Source organism: Strigops habroptila, chromosome 19 (genome assembly GCF_004027225.2).
Source record: "Strigops habroptila isolate Jane chromosome 19, bStrHab1.2.pri, whole genome shotgun sequence".
Taxonomy (NCBI): Eukaryota; Metazoa; Chordata; class Aves; order Psittaciformes; family Psittacidae; genus Strigops; species Strigops habroptila.
The window spans coordinates 2180645-2195118 of NC_044295.2; the positions used below are offsets into that span (position 1 = coordinate 2180645).

The 14474-nt window shown below is 45.1% G+C and overlaps 1 protein-coding gene across 2 annotated transcripts; it reads left to right on the forward strand.

Annotated features, from left to right (window-relative positions):
• Positions 1 to 330: 330 nt before the first annotated feature.
• Positions 331 to 14200, forward strand: DHX8 (DEAH-box helicase 8). 2 transcript variants are annotated; one of them, XM_030508387.1, is made up of 23 exons: positions 331 to 489; positions 787 to 872; positions 1407 to 1479; positions 1738 to 1829; positions 2414 to 2523; positions 2632 to 2943; positions 3217 to 3361; positions 3914 to 4117; positions 4704 to 4791; positions 5117 to 5214; positions 5751 to 5898; positions 6273 to 6454; positions 6844 to 7038; positions 7228 to 7413; positions 7911 to 8121; positions 8459 to 8640; positions 9392 to 9532; positions 9821 to 9976; positions 10135 to 10272; positions 10696 to 10824; positions 11722 to 11918; positions 12065 to 12244; positions 12771 to 14200. In XM_030508387.1, exons 1-23 carry the CDS (start codon positions 357 to 359, stop codon positions 12988 to 12990), a joined length of 3606 nt encoding a protein of 1201 aa, XP_030364247.1. In that variant the 5' UTR covers positions 331 to 356; the 3' UTR covers positions 12991 to 14200. The 2 variants fall into 2 exon arrangements, with proteins under 2 accessions (XP_030364247.1, XP_030364246.1); XM_030508386.1 differs by having other exon boundaries at positions 1744 to 1829; positions 2393 to 2523.
• Positions 14201 to 14474: the final 274 nt, after the last annotated feature.

Sequence of the window (14474 nt, forward strand, 5' to 3'; positions counted from 1 at the left end):
GACCCGGCTTTAGTGTGTGCTTGAGCCCAGAACACCCCCCCGTGTGCTGGGCTGCACGCCCAGAGCGTGCAGCAGGTCCGGGAGGGGATTCTGCCCCTCTGCTGCGCTCTGGGGAGACCCCCCCTGCAGTCCTGATCCAGCTCGGGGGCAACAGCACAAGAGGGACGTGGAGCTGCTGGAGCGAGGCCAGAGGAGGCCATGGGGCTGCTCTGGGGGCTGCAGCTCCATCCGCCCAGCTGCGGCCAGCTGCGCCCCGCCACAACCACAGAGCCGGCGGCACCGACAGTCCCCGCCCACTCGTCGTCGCTATGGTCAGCGCGCGTGCGCGTCCCCTCCGCGCTTCCGCCGCGGGCCGGATGCGGAAGTGCGGCGGAGCCATGGCGGAGCTGGCGGCGGCGGAGGAGCTCGCTCAGCTCGAGTACCTGTCGCTCGTGTCCAAGGTGTGCACGGAGCTGGACAATCACCTGGGCATCAACGACAAGGACCTGGGTGAGCGGCCATCGCCGTGGCGCGGTGCTGGGCCGGGGCTGCCGGAGCCGCTTTGCGAAGGGGCTTTTCGGATTCGCGAAGAAAAGGGTTGTTTTTCCTCCCCCAAATCTATCGTGAGGGTGATAAAACGCCTCGCTCGGGGCTGCCGCGGCAGGAGGGGATCCGCTGCCGGTGCGAGCAGCGCTGCGGCTGCCCCGGGTGTCGGTAGAGCTGCGGAACAGCTTCTGCCCCAACGCGAAGCACTTACACGGCCTCGTAATTACTTCTCCTCGTTTCCTTCCTGTGTTTTCCTTGCAGCCGAGTTTGTGATAAGTCTCGCAGAGAAAAATACCACCTTTGACACGTTTAAAGCAGTTCTTCTGAAGAATGGCGCTGAGTTCACTGTGAGTGAGAGCTGAACGTTACTTACGCATTCTTCTTGGCCTGGTTTATCTCATAAAGCTGCTCGTTTTAAAGAGAGAGGCGGGAGGAGGATTAGTGCCTGTTTGTTGTTGTTTTCAAGTGGGAAAACTCCTATTTAGCAGTTGAGGATTCCTGCCCCAGCCAGGCCCCCCCTCCCTCCTGTTTAAAAGCTCCTATAGTCTTTACAAAGGGTTCTGCTCGTCTCCTTGAGCATATAAATACGGAAAAGCAACTTCTCATGAAGGTAAATGTTGCTGTAAGTCTTTGTATAATATATGACTTCCTCAGGAATAAGCGTAGTTGGATTAAATAGGTGATTACGAAGGTGATTTAAAGTAGAAAGGTCACTTAAATGGAATTATCAGAATAGTTTTCAGATTGAACTTATTCCATGTTTTTAGGATGTGTCCAGTGAATTTTTCAGTGGTGCTGATAACCCTCAGTGGTGCTTTCTCAGAACAGAAGCCAGTTTTGCAGTCGTGCTTTGGACTAAAGTATTTTATTTCATTTCTCAGGATTCCCTTATTAGTAACTTGCTTCGTCTCATCCAGACCATGCGGCCCCCACCAAAATCCTCTACGAGCAAAGGTATGGAAAACCAGAACTCTTGGTGGGCTTCTAGTTTTTGGCCATGCTTGGGGCAACTGGTGTAGTTATTGTTGTAGGCTTGCAAGGCTTTGTATCTTACTGCGGAGTGGGAGGCTCTCTGTTGTTAGCAGCAGTTTAGCAAAGCTGTTTAGGCTCTAAACCCACCCTGAGTGCACTGTTCAAAGTATTCCTGTCTTTCACAGATTCACTGTGAGACAGAAGGCTCAAGCTCTTCTGTTTTGGTTTTTCTTTTCTCAGTCTCGGAGGCAGTTGTCAAACCCAAGTCGGAGAAGGAAAAGCTGAAGGAATTGTTTCCAGCTCTTTGCAGGCCAGACAATCCCAATATCAGGGTAAGGTCATGATTTCACATTTCTTTGGTATATGAAAACATTATTCATGAGGCTGTTGCTCTTAGTTTCAAGTTGTCTCAGTTTTTTTTCCCCGTTAACGTGTCTTTTGCTGGTGCATGGAGAGAAGTGGGCTGTGAGGAATGAAATGTAGAAGAGGCAGAAGGTTGATATTATTGCTTATAGTTCCCAAGAATGGCTGTTCCAGCAATTGCCACGTGGATGCTATTTTGCAGGATATCTGGAAGATGAGGCTCTTGTGACATGGAAGTTGTAGCCTGGCCTTTCTTATATGGTGCTCAAACTAATGATGGATTACAAACTACATACACATTTTTGGCCATTCAAATGCTCCGAGGGATTTGCATGTTATATTTCTGCAATAATTTGATGTATTGAAGCAAAGCTTTTTGTATAAAAGCAGAATTGTCTCAATGTTGTGGCTTTACTTCTTTTTTTCCCCTAGAACATGTATTATGTCCGATCTTTTTTCCTCTTACATGCCTTCTAAATAGACCATGTGCATGGTTATTCCTTCTGTAGACTGATTATCAGCCTTCTAACAGACCAGTTCTCTGTTCTCACAGACTATGCTGGATGAAGATGATGTGAAAGTGGCAGCTGATGCACTTAAAGAACTTGAAGCTCTGATGCCCAGCGCGGACAGAGAGGGCAAGCAGAGGAGCAGTGACCACCGGTAGGTTTCTAGCATGTGTCTGGGGAGTGGGTGTTGGTGGTTGGGGTTTCCTGCTCGCTCTGTTCTTCTGTGGAATTTCACTGCAGATACGTTCTGTTTGCTTCTCAGGGCAAAGAAGAAGAGGAGGAGCCGGAGTCGCAGCAGGGACAGGAGGCGCAGGCACAGATCTCGCTCTAGGTCTCGTTCTAGGACTCGGGATAGGAACAGGGGAAAATCCAGATATCGGTCAAGGAGCAGAAGTTGGAGTCCAAGTAGGGACCGTAAAGATCGAGACAGATATCTTGAGAAGAGCAATGAGAGATGGAGAGACAAACACATTGACCGTCCCCCACCTGAGGAGCCTTCCATTGGAGACATCTATAATGGCAAAGTCACAAGTATAATGCAGTTTGGATGTTTTGTGCAACTGGAAGGACTAAGGTACTTTCTGATGTTTATAATAAATCTGGTACTATTCCATCCGAGTTCCTTTCCCTGTTAGCATCTTAGAGGTTCTAAGGCTGCAGTAGGGAATGCTGGGGTTGATGCCAAGATGAAGGTTTGTTTCTCTCAGCAGAGAACGTTCTTACAGAAACCAGTTTATGAACATCAACAATCAGTTGACAACAGAATATTTTAATGTAGACTCTGAATGATCTGCAGGATTGTCAGTAATAGTTTATGGCATCTCAGGCCCCTCTGCTTCACCTGCAGGAAGCGTTGGGAGGGCTTGGTCCACATCTCAGAGCTTCGGAGAGAAGGACGTGTTGCCAATGTTGCTGATGTGGTGAGCAAAGGACAAAGAGTGAAAGTCAAAGTCTTATCCTTTACTGGATCCAAAACCAGCCTGAGCATGAAGGTATGGAGGGCGTTCTGTAGTGCTTATAATACAGTTTGTGGTGCCAGAATTTTTAAAGATTATGCCTCTTTTTGCCATTTTTTTACTCTTTTTGATGAAAACTAGGGCATAACCCCTCAAGGACTAGTTAAAAGACATGGAGCTACTCTTCCATATTTGTGGCTTATTACTTCTTATTCATTTCCTGGAGCATCTTGTGATGTAATGTTCCTAACAAGTTTTTGACTTGATGTGGTAGCTAAGTGACAGGGCAAACCTCAAGTTGCTGTGTTTGTCTTCCTTTTCCAGTATGAGCAAAGCATTTTGTTTTAAATGAATTCACTGTCATTGCTGAGGTAGAGCACAGTGTTCCAGGCCATGGGGTGTACTTGCCTCACAGGGCCAGCTGGAAGAAAAAGGTGCAAACCAGCATTTTCTGTGTATGGGCTGTTGTTGGCAGTAGTCTCTCTGAGAAATGTCCTCGACTTTTCATCTTGTGTTAGGGGAAGCACCAATGTTAAAAGATAAGGAGAAGTGTGGTATAGATGGAGCTGATTGATCAATCTGATGTAGGATGTTGATCAAGACACTGGGGAAGACTTGAACCCAAACCGGAGGAGAAACCTGGTTGGAGAAACCAACGAAGAAACATCTATGAGAAACCCAGACAGACCCAGTCACCTGTCCCTGGTGAACGCCCCGGAGGTGGAGGACGACAGCCTCGAGCGGAAGCGCCTCACCCGCATTTCAGACCCAGAGAAATGGGAAATAAAACAGGTGTGTTCTTGTATTCAGAGAGTCTCAGAATGGTTTGGGTTGAAAAGACGTCAAAGCTCACGCAGTTCCAACCCTCTGCCACGGGCAGGGACACCTTCCACTAGAGCAGGTTGCTCCAAGCCCCTGTGTCCAACCTGGCCTTGAACACTGCCAGGGATGGGGCAGCCACAGCTTCTCTGGGCACCCTGTGCCAGCGCCTCAGCACCCTCACAGGGAAGAGCTTCTGCCTCAGAGCTCATCTCAATCTCCCCTCTGGCAGGTTAAAGCCATTCCCGTTGTCCTGTCCCTACAGGCCCTTGTCCAAAGCCCCTCTCCACGTTTCGTGTAGCCCCTTTAGGCACTGGAGCTGCTCTGAGGTCTCCCCTTCAGGAGCCTTCTCTTCTCCAGGCTGCCCCAGCCCAGCTCTCTCAGCCTGGCTCCAGAGCAGAGCTGCGCCAGCCCTTGGACCATTCCTTTGTTCTGCAGTCACAACATTTCCTTGTTCCTGTTTTACAAATCTTCTAATTGCATTAGAACTGAGACCTCATAGGCATGAGTTGTGTTTGTTCATGGGGACAAATTCATGTTATTTTTATTCTGTTCCCAGATGATTGCAGCTAATGTGCTTTCCAAGGAAGAGTTTCCTGACTTTGATGAGGAGACTGGGATCCTTCCTAAAGTTGATGATGAAGAAGGTACCATTTCCAAGTAGTCTTCTTGTTGTTGTAAATTCCTTGTGTTCTGGATGTGTTTTGATTCAGAAAGAGAGAATGATATAAGTGGATTTGAAGGATCTCAATTTGCTGTGGTCTTAAGCATCTGGAACTAGGGTTGCTCTAGCCTTATTATTAGTGCCATTTGGATGTGCCCTATCTGCGCATTCTTATTTGTGGCACTTCCACAGATTTCCTAAGTACATCATATCCCAGAATGCCCAGGAAGCGTGGTTTGAGGAGGTACTTTTATGTACCTGAAAGAAAATGTTTAACTTCTCTATAAAAATTGTCACTTGGATTTCAGATGAGGACCTGGAGATTGAGTTAGTTGAGGAAGAGCCACCCTTCCTTCGAGGTCATACTAAACAGAGCATGGATATGAGTCCTATCAAAATAGTAAAGGTAAGAGATAGCCAGGACTAAACCAAATGTACTTGATTTAATTAAATATTTGGGAATTTAAGAACGAGTTTTTCACCTGGACATCACTGAGAGCCCTGAAAAACATGGTCACTGAACTTGAAGATCCTTTCTTTACTTACAAAGCTGGTTTCTTACTTAACTAGTTGACAGTGAAGTGAAATAATAGAACCAAAATGCACGTTATCCTGCAGCAGCAACCATTGCACATAAGTGTGTTAGAACATTCTTTCTCTGCTGTGCTTTTTCTTACCTTGTGAAAGTAGAAGGTGGTAGAGAAATACTTATTTTTCATTGGCTGTGCCAATAATCCTTCTGACTGACAGTGTAGGGGTGCTCCATGTTAGTCATAACCATGGAAGTTCATGAGACTGGGCTAATGGAAATCTCCTGGAAGTTAAATAGATAAAAAGTTAACATCTTTTAAAGCTTCTGTAGGCCAGTGATGACAGAGAATTGAAGTTGAAGGAGTGTGTGAGGGAGTGCTTGAAATCTTAGCTTTTTTTCTTGCTTTCCAGAATCCAGATGGTTCCTTGTCCCAGGCTGCAATGATGCAGAGCGCTTTAGCTAAAGAAAGGCGAGAACTTAAACAAGCCCAGAGAGAAGCAGAGATGGATTCTATCCCCATGGGGCTCAACACACACTGGGTGGATCCTCTCCCTGATGGTATGTCTGAACATGTGGAAGTGTGAACTGCGCTGTGGTTGTGACAGTTGAACAACCCAGGAGAATTGTCTTGATGCTGTGTTTGTCTCCCTCACTTTTCAAGTGAGGCAAAGAAGAAATGCTTTTCCACTGAAGTGGAAAGGGAAGTGTCAAGGGAAATACACAGGTGTATCCTGCTATGCATGAAAGATGTGCTGGATGGTGAAGCATTTTTTTTACATGGAAATAAACGTAATAGTGGGGGTATACATGTAGGAACTTAAATACTTAAACCCACAAGTATAGAAGGCGTGAGTGATGGATAATAAGAGCAGGATCATCAGGGTCTCTGCTATGCGAACCTAGATGTAATGGTGAAATTATTTCTTTTCTAGTGGATGGAAGACAAATAGCTGCAAACATGCGAGGTATTGGAATGATGCCCAATGATATCCCAGAGTGGAAGAAACATGCATTTGGTGGCAACAAAGCTTCTTATGGTAAGAAGACCCAACTTTCCATCATTGAGCAGAGAGAGAGTCTCCCAATCTTCAGACTGAAGGAGCAGCTGATACAAGTAAGGCTCTTGAAACAGCATTCTTGTTTGAGCAAGCAGTAATATCAGATATTCTTGGTTTGGCTTGTTGTCAGGTGAAGAGCCAGTTGATCATTTTAAGCGCAGAGCTGTAGTTTGGAATAATTGTTTTAAAGGATTATATATCTGCATATTTTAATAAACATCCATATATTTATTGACTGAGGTCAAAACTGAAACTAGCATCATGCTGGCAAGGGATGAGCGAGCTGAGTGGTTAAGCAAGTTTGCTGACTTGATCAGTAAGAGCATGTGTGTGATTTTTGTCTGGGTCAGCAGCAGGTCTCAGTCTAGTCCCACATACACTGTGTTGAGTTGGTTTGGTTTTTGTTCATAAATTTGACAAGTGTGTTTCTTATGACCTTTTCTAGGCTGTGCATGACAACCAGATTCTGATTGTTATTGGAGAGACAGGATCTGGGAAAACAACCCAGATCACCCAGTACCTGGCGGAGGCGGGGTATACGTCAAGAGGAAAGATTGGATGTACTCAGCCTCGCAGAGTGGCTGCGATGTCTGTTGCGAAGAGGGTGTCAGAGGAATTTGGTTGCTGCTTGGGACAAGAGGTGAATTTCTATGCTGAAGATCATGTCAAAATAAGCATGAGGAGAAGCAGGAAAAATCAATACTAGAGCTAGTTTGGTTGTCTGCCCATGTAGGTTGTACAGTGAGCTTTAAGAATAATCAAACTGGGCATTAATGGTACTAAGAGCTTAATTCTGGAGCTTCACTTTCTGTGCAACTCTTCTTTCTAGGTTGGCTACACCATTCGATTTGAAGACTGCACCAGCCCTGAAACTGTTATCAAATACATGACAGATGGCATGTTATTGAGGGAGTGCTTGATAGATCCTGATCTGACCCAGTATGCCATTATCATGCTGGATGAAGCCCATGAGAGGACCATACACACAGATGTGCTCTTTGGACTCCTGAAGAAGGTAATGCAGCATTTGATATTTATTGCTTCGGTGTCCTCTTTGTGCTATGTATGAGCTCACAGGAAAAGGCAAAGTCACACAAGTCAGGTTCGTTCCTGTGCTCTAAGAGTCTCTTCTGAACCAAAGCAAATGCTCGAAAGGGTTTGTAGTCCAAACTTCCATAAGATGAGCCTCTGTGTGAAGACACAGCAAGCAAAATTCAACAGAAACAGTGAGAATTGGCAGTCGGGATGCTCACAGTGATGGATGAGCAGAGGAGTGTTCTTGCTTTGCTTTTCCTTGTCTGACAAAGACTTTCTGCAATAGGTGCTGCTAAGAAAGGTTTGAAATGTCACCTTAGCGGGTGATTTGTTTTGAAATTCTGGATACTGGAGTGACCTGTCCCTCTACTCAGACCCTAAACCTGCTTTTACTGGTCATATTTGTCTGGCTTAAGTGCTATATGTTAATAGTCCCAAGGGCAATAAATGACTTGAGAACGTTCTGTGCCGCTACAGACAGTGCAGAAGCGGCAGGACATGAAGCTGATCGTGACATCGGCAACGTTGGATGCTGTCAAGTTCTCTCAGTATTTCTACGAAGCGCCGATCTTCACCATTCCTGGCAGAACATACCCAGTAGAAATCCTGTACACAAAAGAGCCAGAGACAGATTATTTGGATGCCAGTTTGATTACAGTAATGCAGATCCACTTGACAGAGCCACCAGGTGAGTGGAGAAGGGTCTAGGGTTTATTGGTGATTCAAAGACACTAATTCCTGTGAGCAAGGTCTGTCTTTAAGTCATGGATCATGTATTAGTAATGTGAGAAAAATGCTCTCAGCACCATCCTCTATTGTTTGAAAATACAGTAACTAAAATGCTGAGAAAGTTGGGTGAAAGACTGAAGTATGTTGCTTCTGGCTAAGAGTTGTTGCCTAAGGGCTAGCAAAAGTTGGGGATCCTCTGCTTTGAATGGAAAAGGTGAGGGATGGCAATGTGGTCATGCAGGAGTTGTACTGAACAGTATTGATTCTGTGGATGTTGTAATTTACTTCCTGTGTAGGTGACATTTTGGTGTTTCTGACTGGTCAGGAAGAGATTGACACTGCCTGTGAGATCCTCTATGAGAGGATGAAATCTCTAGGACCTGATGTTCCAGAGTTAATTATCCTACCAGTCTATTCAGCTTTACCCAGTGAAATGCAAACCAGGATCTTTGACCCTGCCCCACCAGGAAGCAGAAAGGTAAGTTCAGCTTGGTGTGGCTTCAGTTTCTGTTGACAGGTTTTAATAGTGGGATGTATTACACTGCTAATCTTTTTTGTACTTCTGATTCTGTTAGTTACAGCTTTAGACAAAATCGTGTAGTTTTGGAGAAAAGGTGGCTTATATGTAGCTTAGAGCATGTTTTTGCATATTTATAGGCATGTGTACGTGCCTATACATGTTCTCGAAGCCTTTGAAATGTATATAGAAACATCTGGTGCAGCAAATCTCTGTGTAATGTTCTCAGTCTGCTTTTTAATTCTGCATTTAAAGGATATTAACTTTAGTGAAATCTAAATGCAGTTCCTGTTGGATGGATGTAAATTTCCTAGCAAACAGTGAATAACTAGAGATACATTCTCTAGTAGATTCTTCTCTCAATACGGACTGTGTTTTGAGTGATAGGCAGGAATTCTCCCTGAAGTCAGTGCAATGTGCCCACAAACTTATAAGCATCTTCTGCTTGGTTTTAATTATGGATTAGATCGTGCTTTTTCCCATATTACACAAATCAAAACCAAATGTGGATATACTTAAAACCTGTCCTCCTTTGATTGTAGGTAACGCTTCTTTCTTTTCTGCTGTGAACACATTTCTCCTCTAGATGATAAATGACAGTAGCTGCACTTACAACAAGCTGTTCATATCATGTAAATGGGTTAAGTTGAGCAGCGAGGTTGGCTTGGCAACCAGACACGGAACTGCTGCTGAGTCACACTGTTGTTTGCAGGTTGTCATCGCCACTAATATCGCTGAGACGTCTTTGACTATTGATGGAATATATTATGTTGTTGATCCTGGCTTTGTGAAGCAGAAGGTTTATAACTCCAAGACTGGAATTGACCAGCTGGTGGTTACACCAATCTCACAGGCAGGCATTCTGTGTTTGATTTCTTCATCCTTTTTAACCCTGCTGGTAATGTGTATCATGATGAAATGGCATCCAGGGACATGGAAGCAAAGTGAGGCAGTGACAAAACCCCGTATTTGATAACTATCTGAGATTCCTTCAGGCTGTGCCTAAGGAATACGTACTTTCCTGGCTTGTATTGGGTATCTCTTCCTATTAATACAAGTAAAATTGTGAATAGTTGATCACTTTATTTGACTTGTATTCACCTGGGCCTGTTTGCTCACTGAGATGCCTTGTTCCCTTTAGGCTCAAGCAAAGCAGCGAGCAGGAAGGGCTGGGAGAACAGGACCAGGAAAATGCTATAGGCTATATACAGAGCGTGCTTATCGAGATGAAATGCTAACCACCAACGTGCCTGAAATCCAGAGAACAAATTTGGCCAGTACAGTACTTTCTTTGAAGGTGGGTATTTCACCAGCTTGTAGCGAGCCAATGTGATCGTAAGCATTTCAAGAAACAATTGTCTGCCTCGCTGTTGGATGGTGGTGTGTCTGTGGCTGGAGTTTCCTGTCTTCCTTCTCAGTGTTTTAACTTGCGTTTTCTCCACTCCCTCTGCTCAGGCTATGGGAATCAATGATTTGCTCTCCTTTGACTTTATGGATGCTCCCCCAATGGAAACTCTCATAACTGCCATGGAGCAGCTGTACACCCTGGGAGCTCTGGATGATGAGGGACTGCTCACTCGACTCGGGCGCAGGGTAGGCAACAGAGAATACTTCTTAGCACTGTCTGGGTTGCAAATGACATTCAGGGGGTGACATGAGAGTAGTTGTCTAAGGACTTGCCTAGCACTGTTGGTTTCCTTTTCCTGTTATTCTCCTGTGTTTTACTGGTAGCTTTTCACTTACCCTAGTTAATGTACCTTCTGCTTTTTAAGGAACAGCTATTATTTCTCCTTATTCATAGGATTACCTTTATTAATATCTAAAAATTTCCTGTAAGTATTGGGATATTCTTGGGATAGTGAATATAGACAAATAATTTGCTTCATGTTGAGTAAAGTTATTCCGAGTAAAGCACACTGCTTTGGAAAGGAAGCATGGAAGAAAGGGCGAGTGCTCTCCTTTGAACTGAAGTTTTTCCAAGATGTTGCAGGGTATCTTGAAACAGCTTTCTTGCAGATGGCAGAATTCCCCTTGGAGCCTATGCTGTGTAAGATGTTGATCATGTCTGTACATCTGGGATGCAGTGAAGAGATGTTGACAATAGTCTCCATGCTGTCTGTACAGAACGTGTTCTACAGGCCAAAGGTAAGGAACCAGCGGTGTTACTGTTAGGGTGGGTTTTCTGTGCCTGCCTCAGAGTGAGCATATTTGACACAATAAACCTGTAGCTTTGTTAGGAAGTCTCACATTCTCTTTTGTATTGGCCAGTAGACACATACAACCTTAAACCAACTCAGTTCCATCTCTGGAGTTCAGAATGCCCTGGTAATTTTCAGATATACACAGAATGTATTTCATCATGGCTATCCTACTCTATGCTGATGTCTTTAAGCTAGCAAGCAGCAGCCTATGCTGTGGTAGGATTCCTCAACAGCAGATTATAATGGATTCTTCTTGAATCCATTATTTCTTCATTATGATGAACTGCTACAGTTCAGTCTAACTTCCATTTTGATCTGGGTAGCTGCAGTGTTTGATGTTATTTCTGCACATTGGAGAAGTGGGAAGAGGTGGGTAGGTCAGCAGGGTCAGAGCTGCTGCTTCAGCTCCTTTGTTGATGAGTAACTGAGGTTGCTTTTAGAGTGGTGAAAAACTAACTCGTTCAGTGCATGCATATACTTCCTACTGTATGCAGGAGCCATTTAGGTTCTTTGTCTTCTCTGGTCACCCTCTGGTCACTCCCTTGTCACCCATGGCAGAGACTTTAGGAGAGTCTACTGGGGTCTCCCTTTGGCAAGATCAGTTCTGGGCTTTCCTTTCATACAGACATGGGTTTGGCTTAGTGAGAGCCAGTCACCTTTAGATTCTCATCACTTGGTCCTTAGTCACTCACCACTCCAAATTTTGTGTTGTCTTTTTAGTGTTACATCGTCTGTTTCTTGGTAGACTTAAAATGTCATGGTATGAGTGACAAGGAGCCCATGTCCTTCATGTTGCACAAGGGTTGTCTCTATGCTGATTGGTAACTATTTTATGTGTTAGGATAAACAAGCACTTGCTGATCAAAAGAAAGCCAAGTTCCATCAGACAGAAGGCGACCACCTCACCCTGCTGGCTGTCTACAATTCCTGGAAGAATAATAAGTTTTCAAATCCCTGGTGCTATGAAAACTTTATCCAGGCCCGATCCTTACGCAGAGCGCAGGACATCCGCAAGCAGATGCTGGGCATTATGGACAGGTGAGCATGGCAAGAAGGACACGTGGTGACTTTGCTTTCTTGGTGGTCCTACATTGTGGTAGCTAAACAGAATTTGCTGATCTGACATTGGGAGCTGCACCCAGACCTGAAGAACTCTAATTTTCTTTCTAACTCTTGTCTGGCAGGCACAAGCTGGATGTGGTATCCTGTGGGAAGGCAACAGTTCGGGTCCAGAAAGCCATCTGTAGTGGCTTCTTCCGAAATGCAGCGAAGAAGGATCCCCAGGAAGGTTATCGGACACTTATCGATCAACAAGTAGTCTATATCCACCCATCCAGTGCTCTCTTCAACAGGCAGCCAGAATGGTAAGGAAGGCAGTGTCATGTCATTTTCTATTTCAGTTTAGACTTTGTAAGTTAAAAGCTTGTGGTGTGCACTACTTGTACTACCCCACTACTTGTGGGGTGCATTCAAAGTATAGGCTGCTGCTTTCTCAGCAATGAGCAGAGTAAGAAAAGTTGCTTTTAGCTCTTTCTGCGGTTAAAATTAGTGCCTGTGCAGAGGTGAGATGGACTTTTTGAGCCAAGGACAGGCCTGAAGCCTGCAGTTCTGTGTTTCTTTTTGTGGAAGTGAGTTTAAAACACTGGGTGTTAGGGAGGGGGTGGAGGAGGAAGTTGTTTTCAGTGGAATGAAGTAGTTCTGTACTGAAGAGCAGTTGTGAAGTAGGAGAAGAGAAAGAAGAGCGCTTCTGGATTCCTGTGTTGGAGCTTAAGGAGCCTTATGCTGAAGGAGGGTGAAAGGGAGGTAAAGGGACAAGCTGAGGTACTCCAGCCATTGCCTTCTCTCTCGTTTGAAAAAGCTGGTTTCCAAAGTTGCTGTCCCTCTTCCCAGGGTGGTGTATCATGAACTGGTGCTGACCACCAAGGAATATATGCGTGAAGTGACAACTATTGATCCTCGCTGGCTGGTGGAATTTGCACCAGCTTTCTTCAAGGTTTCTGATCCAACCAAGCTGAGCAAGCAGAAGAAGCAGCAGCGACTGGAACCCCTCTACAACCGCTACGAGGAGCCCAATGCCTGGAGGATATCACGTGCATTCAGGCGGCGATGAGCCTGCTTCTCTCAGGGACACCCACTGGGTTTGTATGTGTGGGACTGTGACTTCTGCACTGGCGCAGAGAGTCTTGAGAGAAAGGCCCTTCAGTTGAAGCTTGATTCCAACATGAACAGGAAATAAGTCTTTTCAGAGCAAAAGCACAAGGGGGCGATGTGTGCTTGTGTCAGCTGCCCCTTGGGTTCCACAGCTACATGGCAAATGTCCTGGGTCTTCTCGGTGTTCTGAAACGGTTCTTGAACCGTTGTTCCTTGGTCATTCTCCTTTTAAGAGAGAAACCCCAAGACTCTGCAATCCAGGCGCGGAGCTGAACAACAGCAAAAGGATAATGAGTAGAAAATAGTTGTTCTCCAGCCTGTGTTCTGAATGAGCAGAAAAATATGGTCTGGAATAGTTTCTTTACCCTGTGAAAAGGGATTTATTTCTACTCGCACCCCTGTGCAGTGGCTGGTTTGGGGGAGCTGCTTGTTCTCCATTTTTCCTATTTTATGCATTTTCCTATTCATTGTAACTGTCTTTTATGCAAGCCATCTGTGGTGAGAGATTTAGTATCTGTGGCTTTGGGATAAGGCAGAAAGGATCTCTTGAAACCCAGCTAGGGTGTCAGTCATACTTGGCCAATGGCACAGGTCAGACTGCAGGTCTTATCCTTCATCACCCTCTCCTGTGTGCTGAAGGCTGATGTATTGGGCAGTAATTAACCACATCCCCTCTGTAGCACAGCTCGCTCTGTGAGCATAAGTGCTTACAGATGTCTTGCCTTTCTCTACAGTGTGTCATGTGTTTTATTTCCACTTGCAGTGTTTGGTGACATCACAACTGCTGGGTTTTGGACTAGAATGTGCTCTTAGAGCTCACATGTCTATAAAACATTGTGTAACAGTTCCTTGGTTAAAAAGAAGTTGACTGTCCAGTGTGTGCTGTGTCTGCTGCAGCAGCTGTGAATTACTGTTTCTGTTGAAGCAGATGAAACTTCTTTGACTGCAGAGCTGCAGATTTCACCCAATCTTTATTTTTGTCCTTTTCTTTCCAAAGCTGGGATATTTGCTAAAATCGTTGAAACGAGTAGATTCTACACTCTGTGGATTTGAAGAATGTTTCACACTGACAAGTAGCTTGATTGGAAACCTGTGTACAGAGGTGGGCAGGGACGCTGTATATACTGGTTTATTATGTTGTATAAATGCCCTGAGCATTTACATTTACAGCCCATGCTGTTAGAGCTCCATAAACTTCAATAGAATTAGAAAGCTGGGGATGTCATTCTGTTTGGGGAGGTGTGAATCTGAACGGATGGAGCACACAGTCTTTGTCTCAATCTCTATGGCTGCTGTCCATGTGTCATCTGGTTGTCACAAGCACCACACTCACAGCAGAATAACTCACGTGTTCCTGTGTACCTGCACGCACCTCAAACACCCACTGTTTGCCTTTAATACAAGAAGGAAAAGGACTCTGGGTGGTGCTGCCCTTGCCCCTGG

What these genes read in the sequence shown, in the direction of transcription:
- DHX8 (XM_030508386.1), top strand. Translation starts at nt 357, where the DNA reads ATGCGGAAGTGCGGCGGAGCCATGGCGGAGCTGGCGGCGGCGGAGGAG. An exon ending in CATCAACGACAAGGACCTGG is followed by an intron (nt 490 to 786) that starts GTGAGCGGCCAT and finishes TTTTCCTTGCAG; the next exon opens with CCGAGTTTGTGATAAGTCTC. An exon ending in GGTGGATCCTCTCCCTGATG is followed by an intron (nt 5,899 to 6,272) that starts GTATGTCTGAAC and finishes TTTCTTTTCTAG; the next exon opens with TGGATGGAAGACAAATAGCT.